General features: G+C 33.0%; 1 protein-coding gene across 1 annotated transcript in view; it reads right to left on the reverse strand.

Annotated features, from left to right (window-relative positions):
• Nucleotides 1-18,594, reverse strand: part of LOC108912758 — a 45,206-nt gene that overhangs the window by 17,011 nt on the left and 9,601 nt on the right. Inside the window, exon 2 of the mRNA XM_018718137.2 lies at nucleotides 12,582-12,856. Coding sequence (XP_018573653.1) covers nucleotides 12,582-12,854 — 273 coding nt within the window. The 5' untranslated portion in view covers nucleotides 12,855-12,856. The remainder of the gene's footprint in view (nucleotides 1-12,581; nucleotides 12,857-18,594) is intronic.

Raw genomic sequence — 18,594 nt, forward strand, 5'->3', positions numbered from 1 at the left:
ACACTTTTGAAGTATGACAAAACCCTCAACTTGTCATAGGTTTTATAAAATTTTAACAATAAATGCGATAGTTATGAACAAATTAAAAAATGGGCACTTTTCTTGTTTTTTTGCAATAACTTTTTTGTTTATTAACCGATTTTAATTTAACAAGTCTTATTTTGTAGATAATTTTACTCCCTAGAAGCTGTCTGAGAGTCACTTTTCGCTAAAATTGATGGTTTTCCCTGCAAAGTGAAAAAACTGTTTTCCTCACTTATTTGTTTAAATAGAAAAGTTAGCTAATACAAGTTTTTGACTCACGAGATGAGAGATGTCCTGTATTATGTTCCTTTAGACAATTTTACAATAATCTCGCGGATAGGACGTTTTTCGAGTAAAAATTTAATTTGCTTGGTCTAATAGTAGTTTGTAGTAAATACACATATGTTATAGGTCTTGAGAAACAGTTCAGTATAGGAGATGAAAATTGAAACGCTCAAGTAATAAATCCTGAGCAAAATCTTGAGGTAGTATAGGAATCGTAGGTAGAGATGTTGCCTAAACCTTTGGTATTTTTTATGATGTAACCTAAATCCTTGAGTGAAGATGACGCTATTATGTCAATATGTTTTGCCAAACTTAAAGTCAGCAAAGTGTACCGATCTCCAAGATCTTTTATGTATCAAGTCCACGCAGTGTTATATTATCTAGTTGTTTGTAGTCGAATAGAACATAATTGTTCCTTCTAGCGAATGTGATGATACAGACTAATTGCATCAAGTGCATTCCGTAATCTATAACAGTGACTAATGCTGTTTATTTGCATAAATAGTTTAAGGCCGTCTGCATGCATAAAATGGTGTACTTGTAAATATGACCCTGATGGAGACAAGTAAAGGTCCGAATGTAGAACCTTGAGTCACGCCAGATATTGGATGATATATGTGAATTCTAGAACCACGACATTGAACCGACTTATGCCTAGTTTGCAAATATGATTGATAAAGTCTCAATAGTGAATAATACAGACCATACCACTTTAATGATCTCCAATGCATCTTAAAACTGTAGTATGTCACATTTATTACTACTTTTACTCTTTTTTTTAGTATTTTAACTTAAATTAACTTGAATTTATTTTATTTTATGGTTGTTTCATCTGTTGACAATGAATAAATAAATAAATAAACATTTTATTTATCGCATTTGCGGTTTATGGAGCAGATGCAGAAGTTTATACTGGTTCGTTTTCTCCACAGACTACATAGTTCCAGTAAAAACTTTTCCAATACTCCGACATCGTTACCAGATATCAGAAACGGGATCTGCAACTGTAACAATGAGGTTTGCACAAGTTACATTTCGAGATCCTACGTCTAGAGCACGTCGTGCTACACTTTTGTTAGTTATGAACGGCAATTAGACCTTCGAGGGTGGAATACCCCTGCGTTAATTGGGGGAAAAGGACGTGATGGTTATCCATGAAACTGTGTTAGAGTTTGACGGCTAAGTTTTTGGAACCAGTGGCGGAACAAAAACGTTTAGCGTGTAGATAATATATTGATATAAATGAAACTAGAAAGATTTTGTGAACGAATTTTCTAGTGCTAGGGAATGGATTTTTAGGAAATTGTAAGGTTTGGCTACAGAAAAATCCATTTTACTGTTTTAAATCAGGATATATTACTTTTGATACGCCTCTGTCCATGCAGGATTGAATAAAACAAATTTGGTTAGAAAACTTAGAATCAATAAAGCTTGTAATATGAGAATTTAGGTACTTAATTAAGATAGTGGAGTCAAGATAGCTTAAAATTACGCGTTATTTCGAAATAATTATGGGAAGCATGGATTTTCCTAAAACCGTTTGAAATTACTTGGAGCTGAGTATTAGAAAAAAGTTATAAAGTTATTTTTGTACGCTAATTGTTTTTTAATTGTTTAAACAATAATAAACAATAATAAACAGTTTTTTTAAGAACATTTGAAATAATTCAATGAATTTTAAATCGAATTCTTTCAAACTGACAATATAGGGGTTTTCGATGTCGCTGAACAAGAATATGAAGTCGGAAAATGANGTGTATTGTCAGTCAGTCGAGTTTTAGTTGGCCGTTAAGTTTCGGTCGAGTATGTTAAGATGCCGAATTTTGTTAGCAATATGGAAGACAGAACAGAAAAAAATTACAAATGTTGTATGTTCCCCAGTGTGAGAGCACTAGTGTGAAGACGCCTAAGAAAATAATAATGTCCATTCTCTCAAAAATTTCACTACAAACGTATTTTAAAGAAGCTTTACACGTTATTGAAACGTAACCTTTGCATTTTCACTCCTTTCATCTCAGCACTGATAAAGTCGTGGTTTTTATTAAAAAAATCCATAACCATTTACAAACCTACTTCTGGCAAATGACAAGAATCTGCTTTTACAAAATTTGCTTCCATTTTTTAAACTTAATATGCACAAACGCTAAAACATTCTGTAGATGCAGAAACTCATCTGGAAGTAGTGCTAAGCCGGCTGACTGTCCCATGCGATGACGTCATTCATTGCCACGACTGAGACAAATAAATAATCGTATTTTAAAAATCATATAATTTGAAAACCGCTCAACGGATTGTGTTGAAATTTTCAAGATCGCCTAAACGTGAGCAATACTTTGTGTATACAAAATAAGAACGTTTTTGAAAATTTACTAAATGACCCCATTACCTCTAAAATACTAGAACTTTAAATGGTCGTCTGATTTTTAAAAGAAAGTCACAGGAGATGGGATCTGCAGAAAATTAAAAGCGCATTACAATGCATAAGATTAAGATTTTACCCGGTCCAAATAATTTTTTTCAAAACATTGCTGATGCCCACTAGTCGGCTTTTCCGCGACTTTTCAGGATTTTCGGCCATATTTAGCGATTTACTCAAATCCCGTGGACGCTAGAGTAAAACTAATCACGTATTCGAATTTCGATTTTTTATATAAAAAGTAGGTACTCGTTATCTGTTAGTATTTTTTTAAAGCACTGTGTTTAGTTTGTGATTTTCAGTGCGACTGACCTCTGACACTGACCTAGTTTAGATGAATTACATAATATCAATACACCTGATGTGATATGACAACAGAGTGCTAGGCCGCCAAAAAACAAAAGGGCAAAGATAATTCGGCGAATAGAGAACGTCCAAATATGTCATGCCATTACACTTTTTTTTTAATTTTGAGTTTTTTGTTTACTAGTGTTTGTAGTGTGTTAAGTATTAAGTAAACAAATTTTTTTGCGGTATTTTTCTCACATTTCGTGTTAATACTCATCAAATATCGAAAAAAAAATTGAAAATTTTGAGTCAATTTTGAAAAAAAAAATCAAATCAAAATTTTTTAAAATATCTTTTACAATTTTACAATAAATATTTCAAATGTCGAGAAACAGTATTTTTTTTTAATTTAAATTTTTTTTATATATTTTGCAAAAACTGTAATTTTGCAACTAATTTGTTAAATAAATAATTTAGCGTACACTCTACAGTTGGTAACTTTTTATATGTTGTTTCTGACAACTTTACAAAGCGAAAAATAAAAAGTTCTCTCTTCCCGTAATTTTCGCGAAGTCAAAATCTATCTTGACTCCGTTTTTATCCAATGAGTTGTTAGAAATTTTTCATTGCGGAAAATTCGGTGTAACAGAAGATTCATTTTAAGCACTACAAATATTTCTCGTAGCTTCTCAACAGTTCTTTGCCCTAACGAAGATTTAGGTGACGTATATACGAGTTTATTTAGCCCCGTGTTATTGCTACAGATTACCCCGGCCCGGCGGCGTTCCTTGAATGCGAAACATCTCCCTCGCGGCCATCCGACGCATGTAAACACGTTCGTTCATCAGTGAATTAAATGGTTTTTTATTAGGCCATTACATTACCATAAAGGGTAATTTGTGCCGCTCGGCGTTTCTGCAGACGTCCGATATTGATTTAGGGGTGACCGAGTGAGAATCGAAATTAGCACGGTTTAACACTACAGGGTGTTAAAAAAATAGTATACCGGACCTACAACTCGGCTAAAGATTATAGGATAAAGCGAGGAGATCTTCATTTAGAATTAAAGCAGGGGTGCCACAAGGAAGTGTACCGGGTCCGGTCTTGAAGCTATTGTACATCAGTGGTAGATGGTTATCTGGATAAAAAATTGCGGTAAAATTAAATGAAAATGCAATTAGATCAGTACAAGTCTATTTTACAAACGAATGAGTTGATCATATTGCTGTCAATTTAAATATTAACAGGATGTCATACTCAAATTAGAGCTTAGGAGGCAAAGTTACACTGGAACGCTTCTAACTAGACTTCAAATATAGAAAAATGCATTGATTGATGGGGAGAAATACTGCTCTGTCTCTGCATAATAATCTCTTGCTTTATAAAGAGATTCTAAGGATGTGGGACATATGGTATAATGTTATGCTGCTGTACTAAACGAAATTATGTCCAAATTATCCAGAAATTTCAGAAAAAAGTATTGAGGAACATCGTTGATACATCTTGCTGCTGCAGAACAGACATCGGGATCTGAACATGGATACTTTAACCAACACCAGAAGGAAGTTTTTCCAAAAGCCAAAAAGAAAGGCTTCGTGAGTAAGTAAATGTCGAGACTATCTAACTTCTGGACGATGCAGATTTATTGAAAATACTTAAGAGTTTCAGTTGGTTTAAGCGTTTCATAGCATCACATCTCACCCCGTGTTTATCTGAATCCACTAATTTATGAGAGTAGGGCAAATAATCGCTGTCGTTAACGTATGGTTTGAACTCCAGCTGTTGAAGAACGAATTATTGTTGGCAAATTTTTCAGTGAACTTATTGTTGATGCAGGCAGACTGCGATTGTCATCTATGCAAAAATTCTGGGTTGTTAACCATTGGGCCTAGTCCGTTCCTGGCGTTCTGGGTATAATGAAGTTTCACTTACACATCTAAAACAAACTGTACGCATGTGTTATCGACCACCAAATTTGCATCATTTATTTATTTATTTAATTTATTTATTTACCATTTGGGACACAAACAGGCGAAAAAAACACTAAAGTATTCACTAAATTAACGATATACAGGGTAGCCCATCGAAAACGTACCGCAAGGCATTACAGGGTAGTAAAGAACTTTTCGGCAAAATCCAAAAACAGGTCATATTTGTTTCTGAGGGAGACAACTTTTGGCTCAAAAAGCATACCAAAATCTTCAACCCCCTAAGTGGGGGTGCTATCCCCTAAATTTTTTCAAATGGGAATGGGGGTCAAGTGGGGGGTCATTAGAAAGGGCTTTTAATTCTCTATACATCGATTCTTACTTTTTGAAAATCGATTCATTATTTTAGAAAATATGCAGCTTTGAAAATACGAACAATATTTTTGACGAGAAATGCGAAAATCGATTTAATTTTACTTCAAAACTTACGGTATTAGTCAAGTAAATGCTGAAAATGTTGTCCGCCAACTTGCATACAATGATACAGGTTGTCTTCAAACCGTTGTCGAACATTCTGGAGCACTTGCGGTGTTACTTCGCGACATACATTAATGATTCGTCCTCGCAGATCTTCCAAGGTATCAGGTGGAGTGCTGTAAACTTTGCTTTTAATGTGCCCCCAGAGAAAGAAATCTAAAGGATTTAAGTCGGGTGACCGAGGGGGCCACTCAATTGCACCTCTTCGTCCTATCCAGCGTCCTGGAAACGTCTCATTTAGGTAATTGCGCACATTGAGCGAGTAATGTGGAGGAGCTCCGTCTTGCTGGAAAATCAGTTCGTGTTCATTGTAAGCAGGGTCGTCCTCTATGATATTTGTTAGAGCTGGGTCGATGACATTTTGTAGTAAATCCAAGTACATATCGCCTGTCAAATTTCCAGGAAGGAAAAAAGGACCTACAATGGAATTTCCAAAAATACCTGCCCATACATTCAACTTCTGGGGGTGTTGGGAGTGTGTCTCATGGAAAATCCTTGGATTGGTATCAGCCCAGTAACGACAATTATGGCGATTCACTAAACCATTCAAGAAGAACGTACACTCGTCCGAAAAACACACATTAAAGAGGAAATTATCGTTTATCGCTCGTTCAGTCATTATTTCGCAAAATTGCAAACGACGATCAAAATCGTCTTCATTTAGCTCTTGCACTAGCCGAATCTTATAAGGATGGAATTTGTATTTTTTTAATATTCGTTGGACACTTGTACGACTCACTCCTGTCGCAGTAGCCAATTGCATTGTACTCAGCGTACTATCCATTGCCACTTGCCCCAATACCGCTATTTCCGTAGGTTCATTTAGTACCGGATTTTCAACCTGCCTCTTTTTGTTATGAACGGAGCCAGTTTCGCGAAATTTGGCCACCAATTCGCGAACAATTTTTCCAGACGCATGTTTCTCAGGATGCCGTTGGTTGAACAGTTCGGCGACCCGATTTCCGCATTCATTGTTTTTGAAAAAAAGCTCAATAATTTCTACTCTTTCTGGAATTGAGTACACCATAATTAATCAATTTAAAAGACTCGGCAGTATTGGTACTCTTCAACTACAAGTCACAAGACAGTTATCTAGCAACTTCTTGTGGCCTATCTAAATACGAAACAAAAAGCGGACAATTTTTTGCTCACCAAAATCAGGCTAAAGAATTCGCAAATCAAAAAAAAAAACAGCGAATTCTTTTGAAGGAATTTACCAAGCTAATACCGTAAGTTTTGAAGTAAAATTAAATCGATTTTCGCATTTCTCGTCAAAAATATTGTTCGTATTTTCAAAGCTGCATATTTTCTAAAATAATGGATCGATTTTCAAAAAGTAAGAATCGATGTACAGAAAATTAAAAGCCCTTTCTAATGACCCCCCACTTGACCCCCATTCCCATTTACAAAAATTTGGGGGATGGCACCCCCACTTATACCAAACAACAGTACAAAGAGATTATAAGATTATAAACAGCATAAAAAACATTAAAATAGAAAAGCATCATAAAAAGCACAGCATAAAAAATATTATAACAGAAGTATACGTTTCAGCGATCTCTTAATTGAAACTAAAGATGTAGAGAATAATGTAAACTGCTACAAATATCCTTATAAGAACGCATCATTCTGCACACAGGAAAATTTGAGGAGGCATTGGTATGCTTAAAAGCAATGAAAAATAAGTCGTAGGACCTAAACGGCCTGTATGGTGTATTAAAAAATAGTTTACTAATTAATTGGACGCAGTCGGTTTTACCATTAATAATTTTATATAGGTTAATAACATCCGCTAATACTCTCCTGTTGGCTAAACTTATAATATTATATTCAACACACAATCTATGAAAATTGTTGGCGTTCAAAGTTCGCCTACACTTTAAAGAAAAATTTTTTAAAAATGTATGTTGAATCATTTCAATGCGACTAATATATGTATTATATTGAGGATTCCATATAACTGAAGCAAAATGAATTTTATTAAATACAAACGTGTAAGCAATATGGCTTTAGAATTAGTGAACTGTTTCGACTGCCTCCTAATGAAACCCAGCATCTTAAGAGTATTAGATATTAGTTTATTAAAATGGGCATCAAATAACATTTTACTATAAAAAATCACTCCAAGGTCTTTAATTTCATTTTTACGATTTAAAATTAAGTCATTAATACTAGATTGATATAGGAGAGGATGTTTATTTCGAGTAAAAGTGATTATATGGCATTTGTAGATATTAATAAATAAATTAATGTTTTTACAAAAAAATACAAAAGCGTCAAGATCGTTCTGAAGTTTTAGATAATCAGTAACATCACGTATAGGTAAAAATAGCTTAAAATCATCAGTATATCCTAACAAACTACAATAATTAAAGCATTCTTTTATTTTATTAATATAAATTATGAACATTAAAGGCCCCAAAGCCATCCCTGAGGTACTCCTGAGAGTATCATATTGAGATTTAACGTGAATCCGTTAACTTCAACACATTGTGATCTGTCGGTCAAATAAGACTCCATCCAGTTCAGCAAGGTGCCACCCACACCGACCTCAACAAGCCTAATCAACAAGATTCCATGACCAATTTTGTCGAAAGCCTTACTAAAGTCGGTGTAGACTGCATCAACCTGAACCTGATTGTCCAAACGGTCTAATATAAATTCAGAAAATATCATAAGGTTAGTTTCAACAGATTTATCTCATCTATTGTACTCGACTTTTTTGTANATTGTTTGTAGCAGAACAATATAATATTATAGCTAAATTAAGGAAGCATCTGACAGTAGTGATTAATGACTCATTAATCACTGCCGTGATTAATGGGTATTATTAAGGTCGTGCAAACAGACGTATAATGGGTACATTATACAATAGTCGTGGATAAAAAATATTATAACAGAAGTATACGTTTCAGCGATCTCTTAAATGAAACTAAAGATGTAGAGAATAATGTAAACTGCTACAAATATCCTTATAAGAACGCATCATTCTGCACACAGGAGAGTTTGAGGAGGCATTGGTATGCTTAAAAGCAATGAAAAATAAGTCGTAACCTAAACGGCCTGTATGGTGTATTAAAAAATAGTTTACTAATTAATTGGACGCAGTCGATTTTACCATTAATAATTTTATATAGGTTAATAACATCCGCTAATACTCTCCTGTTGGCTAAACTTATAATATTATATTCAACACACTATGAAAATTGTTGGCGTTCAAAGTTCGCCTACACTTTACATTTTTTAAAAATGTATGTTGAATCATTTCAATACGACTAATATATGTATTATATTGAGGATTCCATATAACTGAAGCAAAATTAATTTTACTAAATACAAACGTGTATTATAAAAGCAATATGGCTTTAGAATTAGTGAACTGCTTCGACTGTCCTATAAAGAAACCCAGCATCTTAAGCGTATTAGATATTAGTTTATTAATATGGGCATCAAATGACATTTTACTATCAAAAATCACTCCAAGGTCTCTAATTTCATTTTTACGATTTAAAATTAAGCCATTAATAATATATTGATATAGGAAAGGATGTTTATTTCGAGTAAAAGTGATTATATGGCATTTGTAGATATTAATAAACAAATTATTGTTTTTACAAAAAATTACAAAAGCATCAAGATCGTTCTGAAGTTTTAGACAATCAGTAACATCACGTATAGGTAAAAATAGTTTATCCTAACAAACTACAATAATTAAAACATCCTTTTATTTTATTAATATAAATTATGAACATTAAAGGCCCCAAAGGTACTCCTGAGGGTATCATATGCAGATTTAACGTGAATCCGTTAACTTCAACCCATTGTGATCTGTCGTTCAAATAAGACTCCATCCAGTTCAGCAAGGTGCCACCCACACCGACCTCAACAAGCCTAATCAACAAGATTCCATGACCAATTTTGTCGAAAGCCTTACTAAAGTCGGTGTAGACCGCATCAACCTGAACCTGATTGTCCAAACGGTCTAATATAAATTCAGAAAATATCATAAGGTTAGTTTCAACAGATTTATCTCATCTATTGTACTCGACTTTTTTGTATCAAGTACCGAGACACCCTGTATAAAAGTTATTCTTTTTCCCTTGAACTTCGTTTGTTATTTTGATGCCACCCGAAATGCGGTAGAATATACTAATTTTTGGACACCCCGTATATACAGGGTGGGTCATTAGTGTGAGAAAGTAAAATAATTCCCTTGTTACTCATAGAAAAAAAATTATATAAAAGTTATACAGAATCAAGAAACTTAAAATACAAAATTAATTTGATACATACAGGGTGATGAGTAAAAGCGGGACACGCCAAATACAGGGTGTCCGGTAAGTACCTCCTAATCTCTCGGGAGTGTATAGGGGAGGTCAAAATAAAACTAGTCCTTCCTATAATTTTTTTTCCTAATGTGCCCCCTAACGGAGTTATGGGGGGTCAAAGGGGTACCTAGAAATTAACGTTTAGGGTTATAACTTTGAAACCACCCTGTATATTTTAATAAAATTTTCGTACGTTGTATTACACATGGAGCTCTACGATTTGATGCTAAAATCAACTTTTTGCTATTATCAGGTGTCCAGAAACGGACTGGCCCTATCACAATTTTTCTCAAAATTTTGACAGAAGTAATTTTATCAAACTGAAAATATTATTATTAGATACTCTGAAGGTTTTTCTTTAAAAATGGTACTCTTTATTTATTTCGAAAAAATGAACGGTTTGCGAGATAAATCGGTTTTGAAAAAAATTGGTAACAAATACAACAACAATTAAAATTTATTTTTTTACAATAAAATCATTCCCGCTAGTGCCAGCCTACAGATTCACCATAAACATTTACTGGTGGTGAATTAAGGGAATGAATAATGCCGTTTCTTGTAAAATCAACATCTATGACCAAAATACATCTACAAATTATTATTGCTCTTGTCTCCATGGAGTTCTTTTCTATTGTTTTCGTTGTTAGACCCTGTTGATTTTAAAGTACTTGTCAAAGGCGCGTGACAGAATAAAAATTCAATTTTATTGTGGTATTCGTTTTAAGCCGTTAGAAATAACATTTAAAAATGGAAGAATATTCCTGTGCAGAATATGCTGATATGCACCTAATTTATGGGGAAGCATTATGCAACTCCGTGGAGGCAAGAAGACTTTATGAGGAAAGGTTTCCGGGTCGACATTTGCCGAGTCCAAAAACTTTTGAAAGAGTTGATCGTAGTTTAAGAGAAACAGGTAAAAAAAAATAGTGAAAAACGTTAGTGAAACTAATTTCTTCCGAATCCTTTATTTAGGAAGCTTTTTGCCACGCCGTGGTGGAGCAGGAGCCCCGAGGAGAGTACGAGACCCTCATGTAGAGGAACAAATATTGGAAGACGTTGCTAATAATCCTTCAAATAGCATAAGGAAGCTTGCGGCGCAAAACAATGTTACAAAATGGGCTGTACATGAAACTCTGAAAGAACAATTGCTTTACCCGTACCACATCCAAAAAGTACATGCTATGTCTCCAGATGATTATCCAAAAAGACTTCAATACGCCAATTGGTTTTTACAGCATCATATTCGGAATCATAATTTTGGTACATCTATTTTGTTCACCGATGAAGCAGGTTTTACAAGAGACGGCATAATTAATTCGCATAATCTACATGTCTGGGATGAAGAAAACCCTCACGCTTTAGTTCAAACTCGCTACCAACAAAGGTTTATGGTGAATGTGTGGGCTGGCATTATCGGGAATCATTTGATTGGTCCATTTATTCTGGAGCAAAGACTTAATGGTGCTCTTTATTTGCAATTTTTAGAGGAAAATCTAAATATTTTGTTAGAAGAAGTGCCCCTTCAAATAAGAACTGAAATGTGGTACATGCATGACGGTGCACCACCCCACTTTGATCGTTTAGTACGTCAACATCTGACGAATGTTTTTGGTGATCGATGGATAGGTCGAGGCGGACCTGTATTATGGCCACCTAGGTCGCCCGACCTAAACCCATTAGACTTTTTTCTGTGGGGTCATTTAAAAAATAACGTTTATTCAACACCCGTAAATAGTAGAGAGGAACTTCTGCTGAGGCTAACACAGAACTGTGACCATCTCCGCAATAATCACGGAATATTATTTCAAGTGCACCGGGAAAACATTCGTAGGATTAGAAAGTGCATTGAAGTACGGGGTGCTCATTTTGAACATCTACCGAAGTAACATTTAGGTACCTTTGTTCATTGTTGAATGTTCTTTGTTGCATGTCTTGTAAGTAAGTTATTTTTCAAATGTTATTTTTAATTGGTCACTACTTGCTCATAAAGTATAGCCAACCCGTTCAAAGATTTCTGGACTTGATAAAGTTAAAGAAATTAAATGCATGAAATAATATGTAAAAAAAATAAATTTTAATTGTTGTTTTTGTTACCAATTTTTTTCAAAACCGATTTATCTCGCAAACCGTTCATTTTTTCGAAATAAATAAAGAGTACCATTTTTAAAGAAAAACCTTCAGAGTATCTAATAATAATATTTTCAGTTTGATAAAATTACTTCTGTCAAAATTTTGAGAAAAATTGTGATAGGGCCAGTCCGTTTCTGGACACCTGATAATAGCAAAAAGTTGATTTTAGCATCAAATCGTAGAGCTCCATGTGTAATACAACGTACGAAAATTTTATTAAAATATACAGGGTGGTTTCAAAGTTATAACCCTAAACGTTAATTTCTAGGTACCCTTTTGACCCCCCATAACTCCGTTAGGGGGCACATTAGGAAAAAAAATTATAGGAAGGACTAGTTTTACTTTGACCTCCCCTATACACTCCCGAGAGATTAGGAGGTACTTACCGGACACTCTGTATTAAATTTTTTAAATGGAACACCCTGTATATTTTTAAACATATGGATTTCCGAGAAAATTCTATATACGGCAATATAAACAGTTTATCATTTACTCATCGCCCTGTGTGTTTCAAATTATTTTTTTCTTTTAGATTTTTTGATTTTGTACAACTTTTATATAAACTTTTTTTCTGTATTATGAGTAACAAGGGAGTTATTTTACTTTTTCACACCAATGGCCCACCCTGTATATAAGCGTCGTTACCTGGCTCTCTATGTCCATCACTTCGTTCCTGTATATCATGATGTTGTCCAGTATTATGGCCGTCTGCACGATCAGCGCCATGATGGGGATGAAGGGCAGCACCAGCATCTGCAGCAGGTGTAGTTTCCTACCCCTGCCATCAGCGGGGTTGATGGACTTGGCACAGCAGTATCCCCTGGGCGCCTGGGAGACGTCTTCGGAGCTCAGCGAACGCAACGAGGAGTCGTCGCCTTCGGAGATGTTGTTGGGGTTGGACTTGGAGTTCGCAGACATACCTAGGAGAGATTTTATTGTTACAGCAAGAGTCAGTCGTAATTCCTCCATAGTGAGGTGTCAATTTAAATTTAAATTTAAAAAAAAAACTTTAAATTTAAAACACAAAAATTGTCAAAATCGAATTTGATTACGAAGTTTCATTAAAACAAATGATTAAATATTATTTATACCAAAATTGAACCATTGTTATTGATTAATATCAGTAACCATGACGACTCTCTTAATTGGTATTTAATTCAAGTACCTTATGGTATTTTCTGTGGTATTCCGCTACTACAGATGTTTTTTTACCCACAAATGTAGTTCGATCGATACATCAACACACATTAACATATAAAGTGGCAATGAAAATGTGATTTCCACTAGAATAGCGTCCTAAATTAAACAAACATGCTTATCGGTAAACAGATTTTTAGCCATTATTTGGAACGACAGACGAAATTTTTATCGAATTTCTATACCTTCGGAAGAATGATAAAATTTTACAGTGTCTTAAAAACGGGGTTGAGAGAAAAACATCGTTAAAGAAATTCACTGCCAACATAGACCAGGGCGGATCTGTTTTGAGGTGGATGTGAGAGGGGCAAGCTATTTTTTTCTGGATTATCTTCAGTACAACTCACATAATAAAAGTGTAGATCCCTAGATCTGGGCGAGGCCAGGATTATTTTAAAAATTGCAAAAATGTTTAAAAATTTAAAAAGATACCTATTTTTTCTGAATTTTTTACTTATATCTTGGAACTTATGCATTTTGGAAGAATATTGAAGAGGAAAAAAAGTTTTAGAATTGAATTTTGCACAATATACTGTAAGCTAAAAATTTTTCAATTTAATACCGATGTTGTAAAATAGCAATAATTGGTGAAAAAAGGCAAAATAATCAAATTGTTTGGATAATTTTTTAAAAATATTTAAATTGCTCCGAGGGCATTCTAATTTTGGTAAAAAAAACTTTAGAGTATAATAAAACAACACACCAAATTTCATTAAAATCGGTTGGATAGTTTGCACAAAATAATTTTTTGAAAAAAAATTTGAAAAATTTTTTTCGAATTTTCAAAATGTTGCTCAGCCTCAAATAAAACATCTACATACTTGAAAATTTTTTCACATAGAAAAGACCGCTCAACCTTTTAAATGGTTTTTGAAAAATTGAAATCGGTTGATTAGGACGGCCACAGTAAATTTTTAAAGTTAACACTCTTTTTTTTTATTTGTAAACAATTAGATTACATTTATCAATATGCAATTTAGTGTTTCTCAAAAAGTATAGTTTTAAAGTAGTATTTTTTCTTAATTTTATCTGTATTTAACAAAAAAATTAATTCCCAAATAATTTTTTTTTAATTTTAAACAAAAATTATTTAAATAATTGCGATAATTATAACTAAATACATTCATATTCAGTGTGTTGAAATATACACGTAAACAAATTTTTTCATTGAAAAAAATGCGATTATGCATTAAATATACAGTATATTTAATGCATAAATAATAAACTTTGTTTATAACAAAATATGTGCAAATTAGACAGTTGGCATTACGATATTCGTATTCCTTGGCTCGCGAGATATCGGATTAATAAAAAAAGATCGAAATTGGTCCATTAGAAGCCGAGATAATGCAATTTTTTTCATACCTTCGCATTTTGAACCTCCGAATTCAGTTTCGGAGCGAAAGCCCCCTCTCCCACTTTTCGAGTTTTGAGTGACTTTTCGCGCGTGCGAGCGACAATTTTTCCGCTGATTTACCTATGTTGCCGATAACTTATGGATATGAAAATTTTTTTCAGTTTAGAACTAGGAAAAACGGAGCAACTGGATCAAAGATTATTGCTAAATTGTTTATAAATTAACGGTAATTGCCTAAAAGCTTTGTTCGCTTATATCTCGAGAACCAATAAACGGAATTTAACTTTTTTTTTTGTTTAAAAGAAGCGTCTTTCCGAGTATTTTAAAATTATAATTTATGAAAAAAAACTAAATTGCAAATTGATAAATGTAATCTAATTGTTTAAAAATAAAAAAAGTGTTAACTTTAAAAATTCGAAAATTTTTTTCAAAAAATTATTTTGTGCAAACTATCGAACCGATTTTAATGACATTTGGTGTGTTGTTTTATTATACTTTAAAGTTTTTTTTACCAAAATTAGAATGCCCTCGGAGCAATTAAAATATTTTTAAAAAATTAGCCAAAAAAACTTGATTATTTTGCCTTTTTCATTCAATCAATTATTAATATTTTGCAACATCGGTAATAAATTTAAACATTTTTAACTTACAGTATATTCTGCAAAATTCAATTTTAATACTTTTTTCCTCTTCAATATTCTTCCAAAATGCATAGGTTCCAAGATATAAGTAAAAACTCACATAAAATAAGTATTTTTAAAAATTTTTTAAACATTTTTGCAATTTTTAAAATGTTCCCGACCTCACCTAGATCTAGGGATCTACACTTTTATTATGTGAGTTGTAGTGAAGATATTCCAGCAAAAATTAGCTTGCCCATTCTTATATTCAAGAAGTGGGATATTTCCACAGATCTGCCCTGGTCTAATATTTAAATACAAAATTTAGGTAATAAAACTAAATACCTTTCCGTGTTTTGGAACAAAACCAACTTGGCAAATTTTGTTCAACGTTTAAAGTTTAAAAAATTAAAGTTCGGTTATTTTCTAAACACCTTGTACTTATGGTAAGTATTTTAGAGAATTGCATTAATATTTTAGCAAACTAATAAAATGTAAGGATCTAATTGGCTGAGTTAAAAGCAGGAATAATAATTTCCCCTTTTAGGGGATATACAAGGAGAAATGCGATTGTTGCGCTTAGTTTCTTATCCGTAATATTTATTATAACGGAAAAATTTCATATATATGATAATAAAACGCAACCTTAACCCAGTTTCTTGTTTTTCTGGGTTTCGGCGGAATAAAATGCATTAATAAACTCGTCAATGTCGCAGGCTACCGATTAAAATTTAAATTCTGTCGGTTTGAAAGCAAAAGACGTGTTCAAGGTCAAAGTTTTGAAGATTTTTATGTAAATGTCAATAAGTTTAAACATCCATTGACATAATAAAAGGGTATACAATGTGTTCCACTTCAAATTAATACAGAGCTATAATTGTCAGTATTGTAGTCTCAATCAAACCATGGCGCTACCAGAACGAAAAAACAAAATGGTCGAAGTAATGTTAACGAAGACGATAAATTAATATCTCTTTAATAAAATTTGTGATATGCAACTTCAGCAGACTGTAGTGACTTGTTCATTAATATCCGTTGATTGGTGCTGTCAGGGACAAGCATCTCGGGTGATATCCGGGAAAATTTTAATTATCTGCGTATTACTTGAGTAGGCTAATTGTTTTCTAAGAAATCAATTCTATGGCATTTTCGCGAATACACCTTCCAGGGACTGGGGCACATTTGTACATAAGAATAATGATTTGAGAAAAATCTAGAAAATCTATTGTATTTCTAATTCTATATTTGACCAATATTTCTTTAAATCAGTATTAATTATAATTGATTTATGTCATCGTTTAAACAATGGATTTATATTTGGTATTAAAACAAATATTTTCTTCCCCCATATTTGTCCACCTATAAAATTTGAATCCTGTGTTACCTGAAGAATTTTAACAAGTAAATTTTTGGAGTACATAAAAATTAAATAAAATTTCGATAACCATAACATTAAATAAATTAAAACGTATTTCCTATAGATGGTGTTAATGAAAAGTTTTGCCAAACTTTAATGGCGTATTCTACCGATGAAAATAATCAACCTTTGCCATATAAAAAATTTTGATACAGGGTGTTAAATGTTTAAAATATTTATATGATTTTTCCTGTAACTTCTCTTCTTCTTCTTCATAAAAGATTGAGTGATAAAATTTGGGGGATGACATTTGTTTAGTAGGGACTATTTTTTCATGGATAATTTATTCCAAAATACGCTCCAGTGGTGTAGTTATTTGGGGAGTAGGGGATTTTTTTAGAAAAAAAATCGTACGTCACTGTCTTTTTAAATAATTTTAAATGTTTTTAAGATGTACAATCAATTTGTGGCAATAAATTATTCTTGTAAAGTATTCGTAAAATTTTTTGCAACACACAAAACATTTATATGGCGTATATTTTAACTGAGGGTTAGTTTTTTTTTGGAATTAGCATGGTAATTTGTATCAGTGCACTAGGAGCGTTGCCACTTGTTACAACTTTAAGCCAGTTCTCAAAGTTAACTGTGTAATATAATAACATCTCGTTTTGACTGAAATTATCCCGAACCTTCTGGATTTCTATAGCCTCCTTATAGAGTGCCCTGATCAAGGATTCGTTGAAAACAGTTCCTTATTTTCTTTGTGGTAGGTATCAAACGTATACCAAGCAGAGTCTGTATAGTTCCTAAAACGGGTTGTTGTGTTTGTAAACCCAAACTATAAATAAATGATTCCTTATAAGCGACACAGGGTATTTTTTATTCGGTTCTGTCTGGATGACCTACATATCAGGCACAGATCCTGCACTTCCTAACTTTGTCACGTCTCGATCTCCCATTCCTATTGTAATTATAACCAGAAGATGTCATTCTCTCCCGCGGAAAATATAATTGTGTTATTTTGATGACAGCCAACCCAGCTACACTGCATACTAAGCGTTGTATCTATGTGTGTAGGGTTCAATACTTTAACTTCACAGATTCAGAAATATACAGGGTGAATATAAAATATGTAGTCAGACTTATATGTATAGCGGAAACTACACATCAAAATGGATTGTTTAGATTTAATTTACCTAGATACTAAAATGCACCCCTTAAAGTTGGAATAAAAAAGTAAAAATGACAATTTCTCCTAAAAATGGGGAAACATTTTTTTCAAACTTAGCGCACGAACAATGCTAATAAAATGGCTACCCTTACATTCCCCCATAGCTTTAATGTAGTTTTTTTTATTGATATTTGATTTAAAACATGGCTATTTGTTAGCACTACCATGTGCCGAATTAAAAAAAATCTGCAGATATTTAGAAGAAATAATATGTATTTTTTAAAAAATACGATAGCATGACTTCTTCATTTATTATCATTACTCTTCGTTTTTCCCTTCATTCGTTAAATTTGGCGAACACTTTTTCGTGATATTCCCTGGATTTCGCTGGCAATAAATGGAAAATTGCTTCTTGAGCTTCTTCAAACACAGCTACAGGAACACAATTATTTTTTTGCATTTTTACCAAATTCAGATAGAACTGTTTATTAAATAATCGATAATTAACAACGTACCATAGCAACCTACCACGTTTCATTGAGCACTAGTAAGAAATATCAAGTCGTGCGAATATTTCTTTATTAAATTCCAATCATTCTTTCTCCACAAAAATGATTGTGATGTGATTATGGATAAAACGTTGTATTGCATTCGTGTTTTAATGACCTATTTTATTGATAAAATGCTACATAAAACACTTATACAATAAATAACTATTAAAAACTGTAAAACTCAGTTCTGTTGCTGTCATTGTCAAACTGAAAGTTTCATCGTTACGAAAAGCTGTTTTTGACCAGAATTAAACTCTCGCGAACATAAAATTTACTTTTCCGCTCGTGCGTCATTTGCATAATACAGTCTCTTATTCACTCGGTGATCGTTTTTAATAAATCGCGACATTTTTAATTAAAACCTACGGCAGTTTCAATTAAATTTGAGTCTAGCTGTTAACTGGA

Source organism: Anoplophora glabripennis, unplaced genomic scaffold (assembly GCF_000390285.2).
Source record: "Anoplophora glabripennis isolate ALB-LARVAE unplaced genomic scaffold, Agla_2.0 scaffold883, whole genome shotgun sequence".
NCBI classification, from domain to species: domain Eukaryota; kingdom Metazoa; phylum Arthropoda; class Insecta; order Coleoptera; family Cerambycidae; genus Anoplophora; species Anoplophora glabripennis.